Source organism: Trachemys scripta, chromosome 5, assembly GCF_013100865.1.
Source record: "Trachemys scripta elegans isolate TJP31775 chromosome 5, CAS_Tse_1.0, whole genome shotgun sequence".
In the NCBI taxonomy this organism is placed as follows: Eukaryota; Metazoa; Chordata; order Testudines; family Emydidae; genus Trachemys; species Trachemys scripta.
In genome coordinates, this window is record NC_048302.1 from 138,890,622 (window position 1) to 138,906,294 (window position 15,673).

The following is a 15,673-nucleotide window of genomic DNA, read 5'->3' on the forward strand; positions in this document are numbered from 1 at the left end:
CATAAGCGCTCTCAGAGCTGGATGGCAGGTACGCACTGAAAAGTGACTGATTTCATGGTCAGAGGAAGCAATAAAGGGCTCATGGCGCCAGTACATAAACTAAGACATTTAGCCCTTCCCAACTCCTCTGGGCAGCGGGCCTGATACATGCTTTACTTCTGTGTCTTTAACGAAGGAGCTGCTGCCAGGCCACTACTCGAACGGCCCGTCTAAGTGAGAACTCCGGTACACACTTGCAACAAAAAACAGCAACTACCCGCTTGTTCCACCATCTACTGCTCCTGTGGAACTCTGCAGCTTTCACCCGATTAATACGGAAATGGTCATGCTCCTGCACCAAAGATACTGCCAGTAAGTAACAGTGCTCATTCCTTAGAGAAATTACATGTGGTCATCACAGCTTATTGGCTGGGCCAGAGAAATATTTCCCAGGTAAGTGAAGAATTCACTGTAAAAAGAAGAGTTCTCAAGTGCACGGGATCCACTCTGCCCCCCTCCCACAAAAAGGCTCAGGAAAACTGACACGTCCACCCTGCAATCCAGATGAGAAACACACACTTCAGAAGGATCATCTGATTCTTTTTTCATTTAAAAAATTTAATTGGGCTTGGGTCGTTCCATTTTCTTTAAAGAAAACCAAAATTCAGGCCATCCATAAGCAGACATGCACCTGGTCCCTCTCAAGGACAAAACAGGCGCATCTGCTCAAGAAACGGAGACATTAGTACAGTACACAAACTCCTAAGAGACACCCCTGGGAGTGGACACTGCGGGAAGTAGTGGAACAAGAGACGCAACATGAGATGGACAAAGTAGCAGCAGCTGCTGAATGCATGAGAGACGAGGGAGCCCTGTTTGTTATGAATCTTTTGTATTTGGGCTCAGAATACAACCCTTAAAAATGAGTCCCAGAGCACTGAATGTTATGCTGATAGCTGAATGGTCTCTGGGATGGTGCAAGCAATGGGGCTGCTTCTATAGGTCACAGGAGGAAGCTTGGGTAGATTCTGCATACAGAGAATTATAAAGCTAGGCTAAATAAAGGCAGGGAACAAACTGGCTCCAAGCCACCTGCTATGGGGCAGACACAAACTGTTTGATGAATCACTGAATCAACTCCTCCCAATAATGCTCCCTAGAAACAGAGTTTTTCATTGTCTCCATTCAGCTGTGGTATAAAATGGACAAAGCACTAGCTGGCTACGCTCCCCCTCACAAGGGCCTCAAACTTCCAGGATCAGATGGAACAGGCCCTCAGTTTCAGCTCCAGACAACTCTGCCAGCCACAATCTGCCCATTGCAACTGTTTGACTGACTGCTGCCCTGTCTCTTTTCAGCTCGGAACCCGCTAGCCAGTCAGGCAGCTCCCCTGGTTGGCTAATTTATAACTCGGGACAGTGTATCTGCCCAACCTTCAGCTAAACTGTCCCATTTAGTTCTCCTATCCATATTTTAAAACAACCCAGCATCTTCTGCCTCTCTGTACAGCACGAGGGGCAATGGAGGAGTCTCTTTTGTCCCCAAGAGCCAGCAACTTGTTCTGAGCACAGAAATGTGGTAGAGTGGTACTGTTAGTCCATACATATATGTTAGGTGTAGTATACACATTAATAGGTATTACGTGCATGGTATTAACATAGTACACATTATGTATATGGGTGCTGGGAATTAATATTAACTGAATGCATTACCCTCTTCCCACAATTCTGTTCACCAGTGTCAAGCATAGAATCATAGAATCTCAGGGTTGGAAGGGACCTCAGGAGGTATCTAGTCCAACCCCCTGCTCAAAGCAGGACCAATCCCCCACTAAATCATCCCAGCCAGGGCTTTGTCAAGCCTGACCTTAAAAACCTCTAAGGAAGGAGATTCCACCACCTCCCTAGGTAACCCATTCCAGTGCTTCACCACCCTCCCAGTGAAAAAAGTTTTTCCTAATATCCAACCTAAACCTCCCCCACTGCAACTTGAGACCATTACTCCTTGTTCTGTCATCTGCCACCACTGAGAACAGTCTAGATCCATCCTCTTTGGAACCCTCTTTCAGGTAGTTGAAAGAAGCTATCAAATCCCCCCTCATTCTTCTCTTCTGCAGACTAAACAATCCCAGTTCCCTCAGCCTCTCCTCATAAGTCATGTGTTCCATACCCCTAATCATTTTTGTTGCCCTCCATTGGACTCTTTCCAATTTTTCCACATCCTTCTTGTAGTGTGGGGCCCAAAACTGGACACAGTACTCCAGATGAGGCCTCACCAATGTCAAATAGAGGGGAACGATCACATCCCTCGATCTGCTGGCAATGCCCCTACTTATACAGCCCAAAATGCCGTTAGCCTTCTTGGCAACAAGGGCACACTGTCGACTCATATCCAGCTTCTCGTCCACTGTGACCCCTAGGTCCTTTTCTGCAGAACTGCTGCCTAGCCATTCGGTCCCTAGTCTGTAGCAGTGCATGGGATTCTTCCGTCCTAAGTGCAGGACTCTGCACTTGTCCTTGTTGAACCTCATCAGATTTCTTTTGGCCCAATCCTCTAGTTGGTCTAGATCCCTCTGTATCCTGTCCCTACCCTACAGTGTATCTACCACTCCTCCCAGTTTAGTGTCATCTGCAAACTTGCTGAGTGTGGAGTCCACACCATCCTCCAGAGCATCCCACAACGCTTTGCAAAGCTAGAGTCAGCTTCGGTGTTCGAAAACTGGAAACATACCAAAGCCAAGATACATGAATACATTGTACCAAGTACAGTTACCGAATGCTTTCCTGGCTCATCAACGCTTGGAATGTAGCATTCAAAACGGAGACATGAGAAAGTACAGGGAGGCACCAAGGACAAAGGTGGCACAAAGTAGTGGGTTAAACTTAAAGTGACGTGTAAAGAGTTTTGTAACTTATAAAAATCACACCGTAAATACTAGTAGCTGAAATGCGCATCTTTGAAGCACACCTGTGTAAGATGAACACTCAGTGAGAATTTGCTTCCCAGAAGGAGAGTGTGTGTGTCTCCTTCTCGCACTGTACTGCTTTATCTTTATACATTGGACTAAGTTCGGTTATTTGGTCCTAAACATTAAGAACGTGTACTCAAACAATTGGCTACATCCGAGTCAACAGGACACTATGCACCAGCCTGGGCGTTCCATGCAGCTGCCCATAATCCCACACGTGAACTCTCCAAAGCCACTGTCCGGGGAGGCTGGGACCCCTGAGTGTGGAAACAGGACACTGCCCGTCTTTTTCAGCAAAGATCAGGATGTATCTCATGGAAAACAGAGTAGGGCAGTGCCCACCACAACCATCTTCGGCTGCCCATTGCTATTCCCCAAGTTGCTTAGGGAACCTCAGGCACCTCTCCCCATTACTGATTGGGGTCAGTCTCCTTAAATGAGCTGCACCTTGGAGCATCTCAGAGCTTAAAAACCTTGTCTCCTCAAGGAACAAAAAAGCTGGTTCCTGAGGCTGATCCCACTAAAATGGCAATGTTGATTACTCACATCTGACCGGAGCTTCTCAGCACATGGGAAGCAGAAAGGCTCCTGGATCCCAGCTTCCAACCTCACCACAACCTGAACTGCCAAGCTCATGGGGCCTTGTGCCAACCTGTACATAAATGAATGGCTTTTCCACCACTCCCTAGTGGACACGACTCCAGGCTGAACTACGGATACGTCCAAGGCAGATACCTACAGGTTTGGGTTAAGACAGAAAGGGGTCAGGCTTTTTGCTCATTTAACCCCTCAGATGTCAGTCTTTGCAGCTGTTACGTGCTACTATTCCACTGCAAGGCTGACATTTCAGTGAGGGGGGCCAGTCCCAGGTATTTGAGGCAGGATTTGCTCTCTGCACAGTAACTGCTCTGCCAGACAGCACTGTAGCAATGAACAGAGGATTGTGTGAGCTGTAATTTCATTCCAAAACTGGAGAGAATGGCCATCTTGCTGCCTTTAAACAGCTAGCTTACTCGCCCTTCTCCACCAGCCTGTCACATTGCAGGTGGCAGGAGGTTTCAGCACTCTCCCGGTGTTGCACTCCCTAGCGAGCTGTTCACTCAGCTGTGTTCTTTACTCGTGCAAGTGCAGCATGGGCCGAAACATCAAGTGCTCCCCTCAGCAGATTCACAACGCCTGCTCTTGGCATCTCTGGTGGGATGAATGCAGAATGACAAGAGCAGTGGATACCTTTGGGGAGGAATATGAACTTCGTTGATCTGTAAAACCTCGTGCTACTGCACAGCTCCACCGTTACCAGCAAGAAGCTCCTGGCCTCCCCCTGCACCCGGTATGCAGGCCTTAAAGGAAACTGACCCAAAGGCACAGCAGAAGTTCCTTGAGGTGTCATGTGGAAACAGCACCTGTCTCAATCCTTGAGAGAAATAGGCAATTGGGAGCCCTCGAGAAGAGTCACTCTGACTCCAATGGAGGCCAGGGTGGAGTTAGTGTTACTCTCTGAAGTTCATGGAGAGGCAACACCCCTGAAGCAAGAGGCTGCCTATTCCACCCTCCCTGCTGAATACCTGGCTCCAGATGGCAGGCAGAGAGTGGAAGAGGTCTGATTATTTGTATTTGCTCTTTGCCCCAGTTTAAGAGGTGACCAATCTCGGAGGACTGGGGCCATCTGCCACCCAAAATAGAGCAGAAGGAAACAGCTTTTAAACCGATTAAAGTCCAACATGTACCACGCACTGCAAAGAGCTACCTAATCTCATTAATATGGATTTGCCTACTAATAATGTTATTTCTTTTTAGGCATTAGTAGTTTTACCAAATAGAACTTTGATTCCCAGACACTAAAGTGGTCACAAGGAAAAGAGCTGGCAAGTTGATTGATGGTTTCAACCCTTAAAATGGAACAGTGAGGAGCAGGGCGAGAAGAAACTTTACAAATGAGCTGAGGCTGGGAGGAAGTTCTAGGACATACCTGTCCGATCTTGGTTTCCATCCCAGGGTTAGTCCCACAACGTTAGTGAGGAAACCCCACTCGCGTCATGGGCTCTCTGGTTTCGGTCCGACTTAGAATTACTCCTTTTAGAGTCAGACAATTAATACCCTGACCAGATGGTACCATTCCTGCCACCAACCCAATCCAGCGGCGATCTTCACAATGAAGTAAGGCAAAACTGGAAAGTAAAATCAACACACGCTAGAGGTTTGCCATCAGAGAAAGCGTACAGAGCCGGGAAAGCCAGAGCTGGGTGTGAGTAACCGCAGCATGCAGAACAGCAGGGACGAGAGCTAGCAGGAGAGTGAAGTAACAGGGCAAAGCGCATGCAGATCAGTAAGCTCAGACACATGCAGAGATTTCAGACTGGACAGAGGTCACAGAGTTGGTCAGAACAAAGAGGCTTGGAACAGTTACTACAGAACACCAAACTTCCAGGGGAGCACAGCTTCTCCTCCTGCTCTGCTCCCCACTTGTGCTCATTCTGTGGAAGGGACAGATGGAGTTCTGGGCTCGGATTCTCTCTCCTCCCAAGTGCCGAAGCGTTATATAGACTGGAAGTGAAAGGTCCACAGCAGCACTACATGCCATCACTCACAGGAACAAGCAGGTACTGTCTCATTGGCATTTCTAATGGGCCCATCAGTGTAGTATCTGGGGGGCTAGAGTTTTTGCAGGGTTTCCTTGTCCAGGTTACAACGTGCCCCAGTCAGACAGCTAAGCTCCGCTGAGATCCGGATAGCTTTCCTTTTGATACAACTGCAATGTGAAACAAACGACAGATCTGCCAGGATTTTCTGGCCTTCTCCTTTGCCCTGGCTGCTGCCGGGATCTAACAGGGATGGGTGTAAGGGAGGTGGCTCTTTCAAGAGAAAAGTTAGTGTGAAAAAGAGGGACTTGGGAAAAGCTGTCATTTTACAAGTATTACATTTAGGCAAAATGGTGACTTGTCTTCAAATCAGAAAGAAAACATCCGGTAGCCGATGTGTATCAGTTTGCTAAGGGAGGTGGGTTGACACTGGAATATTTTGTGCAAAGTATTCGAAATAGATAGCCAGGAAGATAAACCCAGCAATAGGGAAAACTGTCTCAAGAGAGCAAAAAATCAGAGTTTGGAAGCAGGTACAGCTGATTCAAAACCATACCATGCCCTGTGACGGCACCTCTCTGATCATCCAGAGCAATCGCGGTCTGTTTTCATCTCTCCCTGTAGACAGTACATTCAATGGGGCAGGGAATGTGCCTACATCTATTGTGCCCAGCTCTGAGCACGCTGCTGGGGCTTTACACAGGAGATTTACATCCATTACAGCAATAGTTGGAAGGAAACAAAGCACCAGAATGTGAAAGCCAAGGTTAACGTATCAGCCTAAGCTACGGGATGGAGATCACAATACGTGGGTTGGGCCTTTGATTCTAAAGCCGACTCGTGTGTTGATGTCAAGAATTTCAATACATCACCCAGAGAGAAATATGGTGGGCACATTTCACAAGTACAAATAGTTAATTCACACTCAGCACTGGTGTGAAAGCTTTATCCTGATGCTGTGAAGAAACAGCAGAAAGTTCTCAAAACTCCCAAGAAAAATAACATCGTTTGATTTACGAAGCCACGTTCCCTACCGGGTTGCGTGGCAGGCTGAGAAGTGGTGACAGATACTTTCCCATAAAGCAATGCTCTTCCCCCAGTGCGTTTGGACTCGGATTACTAGCCCCTCGTAAGCAAGCTGGGCCAGCCGAGGAGAAGGGGAACACATGCAATGAGTAAACATGCGACCATACAATGGAAGGCACAGCAGCAATGAGTGACAATGAGCCGAGATGTATTTGGGGGCATTTCATGCGGCCAGGAGATTCTGCAACGTACAGATGAATTGCCAAAAAAAATGCACCACCTTTTTAGGTTTCGCTCCACGCTGCATGAAGAGGGGACAAAAGTTAGAAGTTAGAGTTTACACTGCCTGGACGCACAACAGAAGTGAACCATTCACACAGCGGTTATACAGCTTTCCCTGCTGTTCCTGAGGAAGGTACTTTGATCTGTTCTGTTGAAGTCACCAGATCTCAATAATACGTACAATCAGCAAGGAAGAAAGCACCCAGATTAACCTAAACAAGTCTGTGAAATGTGACCTGCTGGCAGTTGCCTTGAGGCTCGTGGGCTTTATCCCAGAGTGGCTATAATCAGGCTTTGGCTCCTAGGGCATTAAGGCTTCTAAGGTTCCAGCAAAGAACATTTTGAAAGGCAAATGACTGCACTTGACAGCTTAGTTAATTGGCAGGCAGTGGGGCCTAGTGAAGAAAGTCCACTGGACTGGACTCAGGAGACTGGGCTCTATTCCCAGCTCTACCACTGGCCTGCCGGGTACCTTGGGCAAGTCGCTGCCCTTCAGTGCCTCAGTTTCCCCACCTGTACAAAACAGATAATGCTATGGCTACTGCCCTGCTCTGTGAAGGGCTTCACACTCTACTGACGACAAACGCGGTAAGAGCTGGGTATTATTTTGTTTCCCTACTGTCAGTCAATGCATTTGCCCCCAGAAGCCAGGGATTGCTAGGGAGCTAGGTCTGCCCCAACCTCATCCCTAGCAAACACTGTTCATATTCCAACTGGAGCCCCAGGTCAGCAATCTCTGCTCAGGTGCTGGGTGGGGCAGGGAAGTGTGTACAGACGCTGCTGCGCTACCCCTGGTGAGTTCTTTGTATGTTACAGCCAGCCACAAGTCAAGTTCCCCAATGTAAAATTAGAGCGGAGTGAATTCAAACTGGGCAGACTTGCAGTACCCAAGAGGGACAAGAACAATTGCTCATGATTGGGTTATAACTAATATTTAAGGCTCAAATTATACGAAGATAAAGGCTTGAACATGCCACTTTCCCCATTAGACAGATCTGCCCTGGCTGTGTCGAATCTATCGACCAAACCAGGCCGAAATATTTTGAGAGAGAGAGAGAGAGAGAGAGAGAGAGAGAGAAAACGAGAATTTTCTCCTTTCCCCAAGTAGCACTGACCTCTGCAGACATGTACCATGAGTCACTTCTCCATATCAAAACCAGAAGCACCACCATTATTTCAATTACCACAGCAGTCAGAGTGAGGCCTAGGGAGAAGGCTACTGCTGCCGTATTTACACATTTGCGTAAGCCTCTTATTTCATCCATGTTAACACAGGTCCTGTGTCCACCTTCCCAGAGATTAGCAGAACCATTCTGCTTTGCCACCTCTCTTCTAGCTTTATCAAGCAGCATGCTTACTGACTGGGCGCTCTCAGTCGGAGGCTGGGATGACAGACGCCCTTAGGGAAAATGAACTAGTGGTGTTCACCTTAGATTCAAATACCAGGAGCTTTTTTACATAAACAGATTCAACAATAAATGCATTTACTTATCCTCCATTTGGATAAGGACACAACACAAGGCACAAATTCTATGCTATTATAAAGTGCCAAGGGAAGCCTTAAAGCAGTGAGAATCTCAGATTTCTAATTGGCTGGTTACCATGATGCAGTCACAGATTACCAGCATTTATCCCTGGGATTAGCAGAAAGGAGTGGAGATAAAATTCACAGGAAATCCAACCCCAGCACAGAGACACATTTGAGTGATGTCAGGAAACAACAACTTCCCTGTGTTACGTGCACACTGCAGTGTGTTAACATCTGTCCACCGCCCTGCTGGTTTACTGTTTACATTGCAATGGCTTTGGACCACGAAATAGACCATTTCATTCCATTTTGGGGCTCTCATGAGCGAGCTTCAACAATGTGTTCGAGACAATATTTTAATTAAGGCAGGAATGTCTCCTAGTGATTGAAACTGGAACTGGGAAACAGAACTCCTGGGTTCCATTCTCAGCTCTGCCACTGACTGGTCAGGTGCTCTTGGGGGGGGGTGTGCACGTGTTAACAGACACTTCTCCAATTTGCATCTCAGTTCAAAGTAGAAATCCTTACCTACCCACCAGGGATGTTGGCTCAGGATTAGTGGAGGTAAGACACAGGATCTTTGGATGAAAGTTGCTATAGAAGGGCAAAACAAATCTGTCTGTAAACACTTTATACAAAAATCTGAGGTCTAAATTATCCCGTGGCCCTTTAACCTTGGAGAGACTGAAGAAAAGGGAGACTATTTTGGCTAAAGGGATCATCTTAAAGACATGGCTGGTAACTTGACTATAGGGTGGCAAAGTTAATCCCCAAAGGACCTGGAGACCATCAGCTTTTCCTGTCACGTGCCAGGTTAGATCACTGGACACTCGGTTTATAGCTCAACGGGGCACAGAGCACTTTCCCTGGACTCTGGCGTCATCTAGTGGCAAAATACTGTTAATCTGCAGCTCGACTGTAAGGAAAGGCAACAAACAGCAGTAAGCCTCTGTCCTCGGGAGAGATGGGAAGCTGCTCTGTGATGTCCTCAAGCGTCTCAGACAGTATTTTTACTAATACAATTAGGCTCTTCTTGAAGAGCAGCAGTATTGCCTCAAGCAACAGTCAGGGTGCTCTGCAAATCCAATATGCAATCATCAAGGGACAAGAGCACTTGTAAAATGCACTTCAGCACAGAGACGCGATCACTCCTCATGCCCAGTAAAAATGGGAAAGGTCTTCAGTAGCATTCCGACTACAGAGAGGATGAAACCAAGGTAGAGAGGAGAAGTTATGGGCCCAAAGTCACACAGAATCAATAGAGGCTTGTCTACACAGGAAGGTAATTTAGATGAAGGTAGGATGTGAATTGAAAGCGGAATAGCTATTCCTGATTAACTCCCTGTGTGGATGTTCTTCGATGCTCGTATTCCAGAATAAGAGCATCCACACAGGGAGTTAATCAGAAACTCTTCCCTGTATAGACAAGCTTTAAGTAACTGAGCACTGCAGATGGCCTGAAGGAGAGCAAGGCTTGGCTTTGGTGTCTCAGGGCCTGACTTCACTGCCTTGCACCTTGTAGAGTTATTTACCCCGGGCAAAGGGGATGTAAAGGCTCCCCGCAGGGTGAGTGAATGAACTGTTCTGATTTGGTAGCATTTTTACACCCACTTTGCACCCACGTTCCATCGCCTTCATGCTCTTGGCTTTGTGCTAATGACCTTGCTGTTTGAAACGGCCTCCACTCCCCATCTGCCAAGTCCCCTCTTCTTTTGGTAAACCCACGTCCTTCCAGGAACTGATCCTTCTTCCTCACTCTTCCTGAGACGCTGTCCCATGACTTGCCTAAACGAGACTAAGCCTTGTGAGGGCACAGAACACATCTTACTCTAAGTGGGGTTTAGTATCAGACTGAGCCCAGTAACTTGCATGACTATTGAGGATTAACTGGATACAGTTCTAGGACGCTGCTCTTTTTGCTTCTCACTACTGAAACAGTTTTCAAGAAAAGGGGACCCGACACCACATCCCCTTCCTGAAGGGAAGGAAATATGTCCAAAATAGGCAAAGCAGAGAAATGAGGAGAAAGCTATGAAGTCTGGGGAGGAATAGCTCAGTGGCTTGAGCATTGGCCTGCTAAACCCAAGGTTGTGAGTTCAATCCTTGAAGGGGCCACTTAAGGATCTGGGGCAAAATCAGTACTTGGTCCTGCTAGTGAAGACAGGAGGCTGGACTCAATAACCTTTCAAGGTCCCTTCCAGTTCTAGGAGATATGGAGATATCCTATCAGTCCCACCTTGGTTCTTGGTACCACATTCTCAGAAGCAGAGAAAGCAAAGAGGTACCACGTTAACAAGAGAGAACTGCAACGAAGCAGTAGTTATCTGCCAAGATCAACATGCTAGAAGAGATGCCACAACACAGAAAATCCACATCTCAGAGACAGATATTGTGATTTCTAAGGAATCTGTGCTAATGACATGCCAGTCTAATCAATGGATGGTCCACTCCTAACAGGCCACACTTCACACTCAGGGTACATCTACCCTGCGGCTAGGAGGTGTCATTCCCAGCTCGAGCCAGCACACTACAAATAGCAGGCAAGTATCAGAGGGGGAGCCGTGTTAGTCTGGATCTGTAAAAAGCAACGAAGAGTCCTGTGGCACCTTATAGACTCACAGATGTATTGGAACATAAGCTTTCGTGGGTGAATGCCCACTTCGTCGGCTGCATCAAGGCTTGTGTCTGACGAAGTGGGTATTCACCCACGAAAGCTTATGCTCCAATATATCTGTTGTCTAGAAGGTGCCACAGGACTCTCTGTTGCTTTTTACAAATAGCAGTGTGACTGCGACGCCATGGGCCAAGCTAGCCACCCAAGTACGCACCTAGGCTCTAGCTAGCACAGGTACATGCACCTGAGCTAGGAATTTCACGACCCAACTGCAGTGTAGACAGCCTCTGGGACTGCAAGGCAGGAGTGACCACTGCTTCGCATGAGCTTGATTTGTTCTTATACTAAACATTCTTTAAGGTTGACTTTACTGTGAAAGGTTCTATTGATAATTTTCTGGACTTAGTTGATTCAGTGTCTCCACAGAACGCGTGTCTTTGTATAGGTGCTAAAAACTGGATTCAGGATGAAAAACAATTGTGGCAACGTGTGGCGAAGGCTTGCACAGACACGTCACTCAGAGTAAAGATGGGCTTCTCAGACAAAGAGAACCATGGGCTACAAGCAGAGGTGGCCTCCAACAATGGGCTGGGAACGCTGCTGACAACAATGCCATGAAGCTCTCAAGCAACCACTTTGGATAGCCCAGTAGCTCTGAGTTTTACAGAGTAACATCGGGTCTTTCTTGGCCAAGGGAAGGGTCATCACACAGAGGAGGAGAGGACACTGATTTTGACAGCATTTCCTAAGCTAGTGCCATACTCCCTAGCAAGACACTTGCCGTGTACTTTCAGCCAACAAACGTTGGCTCCTCCATAACTGGCCAAAGAATCATAGAATCATAGAATCATAGAATATCAGAGTTGGAAGGGACCTCAAGAGGTCATCTAGTCCAACCCCCTGCTCAAAGCAGGACCAATTCCCAGCTAAATCATCCCAGCCAGGGCTTTGTCAAGCCGGGCCTTAAAAACCTCCAAGGAAGGAGACTCCACCACCTCCCTAGGTAACGCATTCCAGTGTTTCACCACCCTCCTAGTGAAATAGTTTTTCCTGATATCCAACCTGGACCTCCCCCACTGCAACTTGAGACCATTGCTCCTTGTTCTGTCATCTGCCACCACTGAGAACAGCCGAGCTCCATCCTCTTTGGAACCCCCCTTCAGGTAGTTGAAGGCTGCTATCAAATCCCCCCTCATTCTTCTCTTCTGGAGACTAAACAATCCCAGTTCTCTCAGCCTCTCCTCATAAGTCATGTGCTCCAGACCCCTAATCATTTTTGTTGCCCTCCGCTGGACTCTTTCCAATTTTTCCACATCCTTCTTGTAGTGTGGGGCCCAAAACTGGACACAGTATTCCAGATGAGGCCTCACCAATGTCGAATAAAGGGGAACGATCACGTTCCTCGATCTGCTGGCAATGCCCCTACTTATACAGCCTAAAATGCCGTTAGCCTTCTTGGCAACAAGAGCACACTGTTGACTCATATCCAGCTTCTCGTCCACTGTGACCCCTAGGTCCTTTTCAGCAGAACTGCTACCTAGCCATTCGGTCCCTAGTCTGTAGCAGTGCATGGGATTCTTCCGTCCTAAGTGCAGGACTCTGCACTTGTCCTTGTTGAACCTCATCAGGTTTTTTTCTGCCCAATCCTCTAATTTGTCTAGGTCCCTCTGTATCCGATCCCTACCCTCTAGTGTATCTACCACGCCTCCTAGTTTAGTGTCATCTGCAAACTTGCTGAGAGTGCAGTCCACACCATCCTCCAGATCATTAATAAAGATATTAAACAAAACCGGCCCCAGGACCGACCCTTGGGGCACTCCACTTGAAACCGGCTGCCAACTAGACATGGAGCCATTGATCACTACCCGTTGAGCCCGACGATCTAGCCAGCTTTCTATCCACCTTACAGTCCATTCATCCAGCCCATACTTCTTTAACTTGGTGGCAAGAATACTGTGGGAGACCGTATCAAAAGCTTTGCTAAAGTCAAGAAATAACACATCCACTGCTTTCCCCTCATCCACAGAGCCAGTTATCTCATCATAGAAGGCAATTAGGTTAGTCAGGCACGACTTCCCCTTCGTGAATCCATGCTGACTGTTCCTGATCACTTTCCTCTCCTCTAAATGTTTCATAATTGATTCCTTGAGGACCTGCTCCATAATTTTTCCAGGGACTGAGGTGAGGCTGACTGGCCTGTAGTTCCCCGGATCCTCCTTCTTCCCTTTTTTAAAGATGGGCACTACATTAGCCTTTTTCCAGTCATCTGGGACCTCCCCCGATCGCCATGAGTTTTCAAAAATAATGGCTAATGGCTCTGCAATCTCACCCGCCAACTCCTTTAGCACCCTCGGATGCAGCGCATCCGGCCCCATGGACTTGTGCACGTCCAGTTTTTCTAAATAGTCCCGAACCACTTCTTTCTCCACAGAGGGCTGGTCACCTTCTCCCCATGCTGTACTGCCCAGTGCAGCAATCTGGGAGCTGACCTTGTGCGTGAAGACAGAGGCAAAAAAATCATTGAGTACATTAGCTTTTTCCACATCGTTGGTCACTAGGTTGCCTCCCTCATTCAGTAAGGGGCCCACACTTTCCTTGACTTTCTTCTTGTTGCTAACATACCTGAAGAAACCTTTCTTGTTACTCTTAACATCTCTTGCTAACTGCAACTCCAAGTGTGATTTGGCCTTCCTGATTTCACTCCTGCACGCCTGAGCAATATTTTTATACTCCTCCCTGGTCATTTGTCCAATCTTCCACTTCTTATAAGCCTCTTTTTTGCATTTAAGATCAGCAAGGATTTCACTGTTTAGCCAAGCTGGTCGCCTGCCATATTTACTATTCTTTCTACACATCGGGATGGTTTGTTCCTGCAACCTCAATAAGGATTCTTTAAAATACAGCCAGCTCTCCTGGACCCCTTTGCCCTTCATGTTATTCTCCCAGGGGATCCTGCCCATCTGTTCCCTGAGGGAGTCAAAGTCTGCTTTTCTGAAGTCCAGGGTCCATATTCTGCTGCTCTCCTTTCTTCCTTGTGTCAGGATCCTGAACTCGACCATCTCATGGTCACTGCCTCCCAGGTTCCCATCCACTTTTGCTTCCCCTACTAGTTCTTCCCTGTTTGTGAGCAGCAGGTCAAGAAAAGCTTTGCCCCTAGTTGGTTCCTCCAGCACTTGCACCAGGAAATTGTCCCCTACGCTTTCCAAAAATTTCCTGGATTGCCTGTGCACCGCTGTATTGCTCTCCCAGAAGAACAGGGTTAGTGAAAACAAGACTTGCTTGTAAGCTACCAAACCTGGATCAGACGATGGTAACTTATCAAACCAATCCCCCTTGCAGCACTCAGCTCTCGTAGTTTTGAGTGCGAAGAGCCTCAGGACCATCAGCAGCAACGACTGAAATGGGCAGCAATGCTGGGGAACGTTCAGCCTAGAGCACGTGCTTTGTTAGGGATTTTGTCCCAGCACATTTGGCCCTCAGCACCAGAGCATCGAAGCAAGGGCAGCGTCTCCTTGCATGGGGGGACATGCAGTCTCTAAAGCAATCGATATTGAGCTTTGGCTCGTTTGCCTAGGATTTCGTGCCGGCTCGGAGCCAGATTATCAAGCATCTAGGCACAGGCTTGCCAGGCGCAGACAGACGGGCCAACTGGGCAGTCCGAATTTTTAACATTAAGCCCTAAAGCAAAACCCATTCGAAGTATCTGGAGTATTTATAGGGTACCAGTCAACAGAGTGTCACTTACACCCAAGCTACATGCGCTGCTTGCCCACACATGAGCAAAATGCTGAGTGCAGCTCAAAGCTTTAGCCCACGTTGTTTCCATGTGCGCAGCTATCCCAGGTCGCAAGGAAAGCGAGCCTGAGCTGGCAGAGCCCTAACGTTTCCAGCACTGAAGCTGAAAGGAAGGCTGTATGTAGCTGAGCATGCAGCTCCCCCGGGGATCAGTGGGTGTTTTGCACCCTCACAGCATTCAGAGCAGTTAAGAGGATTCCCAAAGAACCCTACAGTACATGTAGAACACTGGCAATTGCCACAGTGAATGTTTAGGAGGAGGAATATCCACAGCGTGTTATAAAGCAGGAATCACTAGATGGGACAGGCTGCATGTAGTCCAGTGTCTATCTCGGACAGAGGCCAGCATCAGATTCTTCAGAGGATGGTGCAAGAAAAACCCCAAGTGAGCCACTATGGAATAACCCAGAGGTTCTCAAACTGTGGGTCGGGACCCCAAAGAGGGTCGCAACCCCATTTTAGTGGGGTCGCCAGGGCTGGCTTAGATTTGCTGAGGCCCAGGGCTGAAGATGAAGCCTGAGGGCTTCAGCCCTGCGTGGCATGGCTTTGGTTACAGGCCCCCTGCCTGGGGCTGAAGCCCTTGGGCTTCAGTTTTGGTGTCATCCCTCCCACCCCCCCGCCCCACATGGGGCAGTGGGGCTTGGTCTTTGGCCCCCCCATCCTGGGCCATAGGGCTCAGGCTTCGGTCCCCCCTCCTGGGGTCGTGTAGTAATTTTTGTTGTCAGAAGGAGGTCGCGGTGCGATGAAGTTTGAAAATCCCTGGAATAGCCTGTCTGTTGGGGAAGTTTCCCCCTAACCCCAGCAGTTAGTGTTTGGCCTGTGTTATGAAGATGTACAAAAACTGTGCAACCATGTAACAGTGAATGTCCTCAGCACCCATATACATACCGAGCCTTTCTAAA

The 15,673-nt window shown here is 47.9% G+C and overlaps 1 protein-coding gene across 1 annotated transcript in view; it reads right to left on the minus strand.

The window, feature by feature from the left end:
- DCTN1 (dynactin subunit 1) overlaps positions 1-15,673 on the minus strand; it is a gene marked incomplete at its 3' end in the record, with an annotated part of 104,372 nt that overhangs the window by 51,456 nt on the left and 37,243 nt on the right. Inside the window, exon 5 of the mRNA XM_034772558.1 lies at positions 6,833-6,853. Coding sequence (XP_034628449.1) covers positions 6,833-6,853 — 21 coding nt within the window. The remainder of the gene's footprint in view (positions 1-6,832; positions 6,854-15,673) is intronic.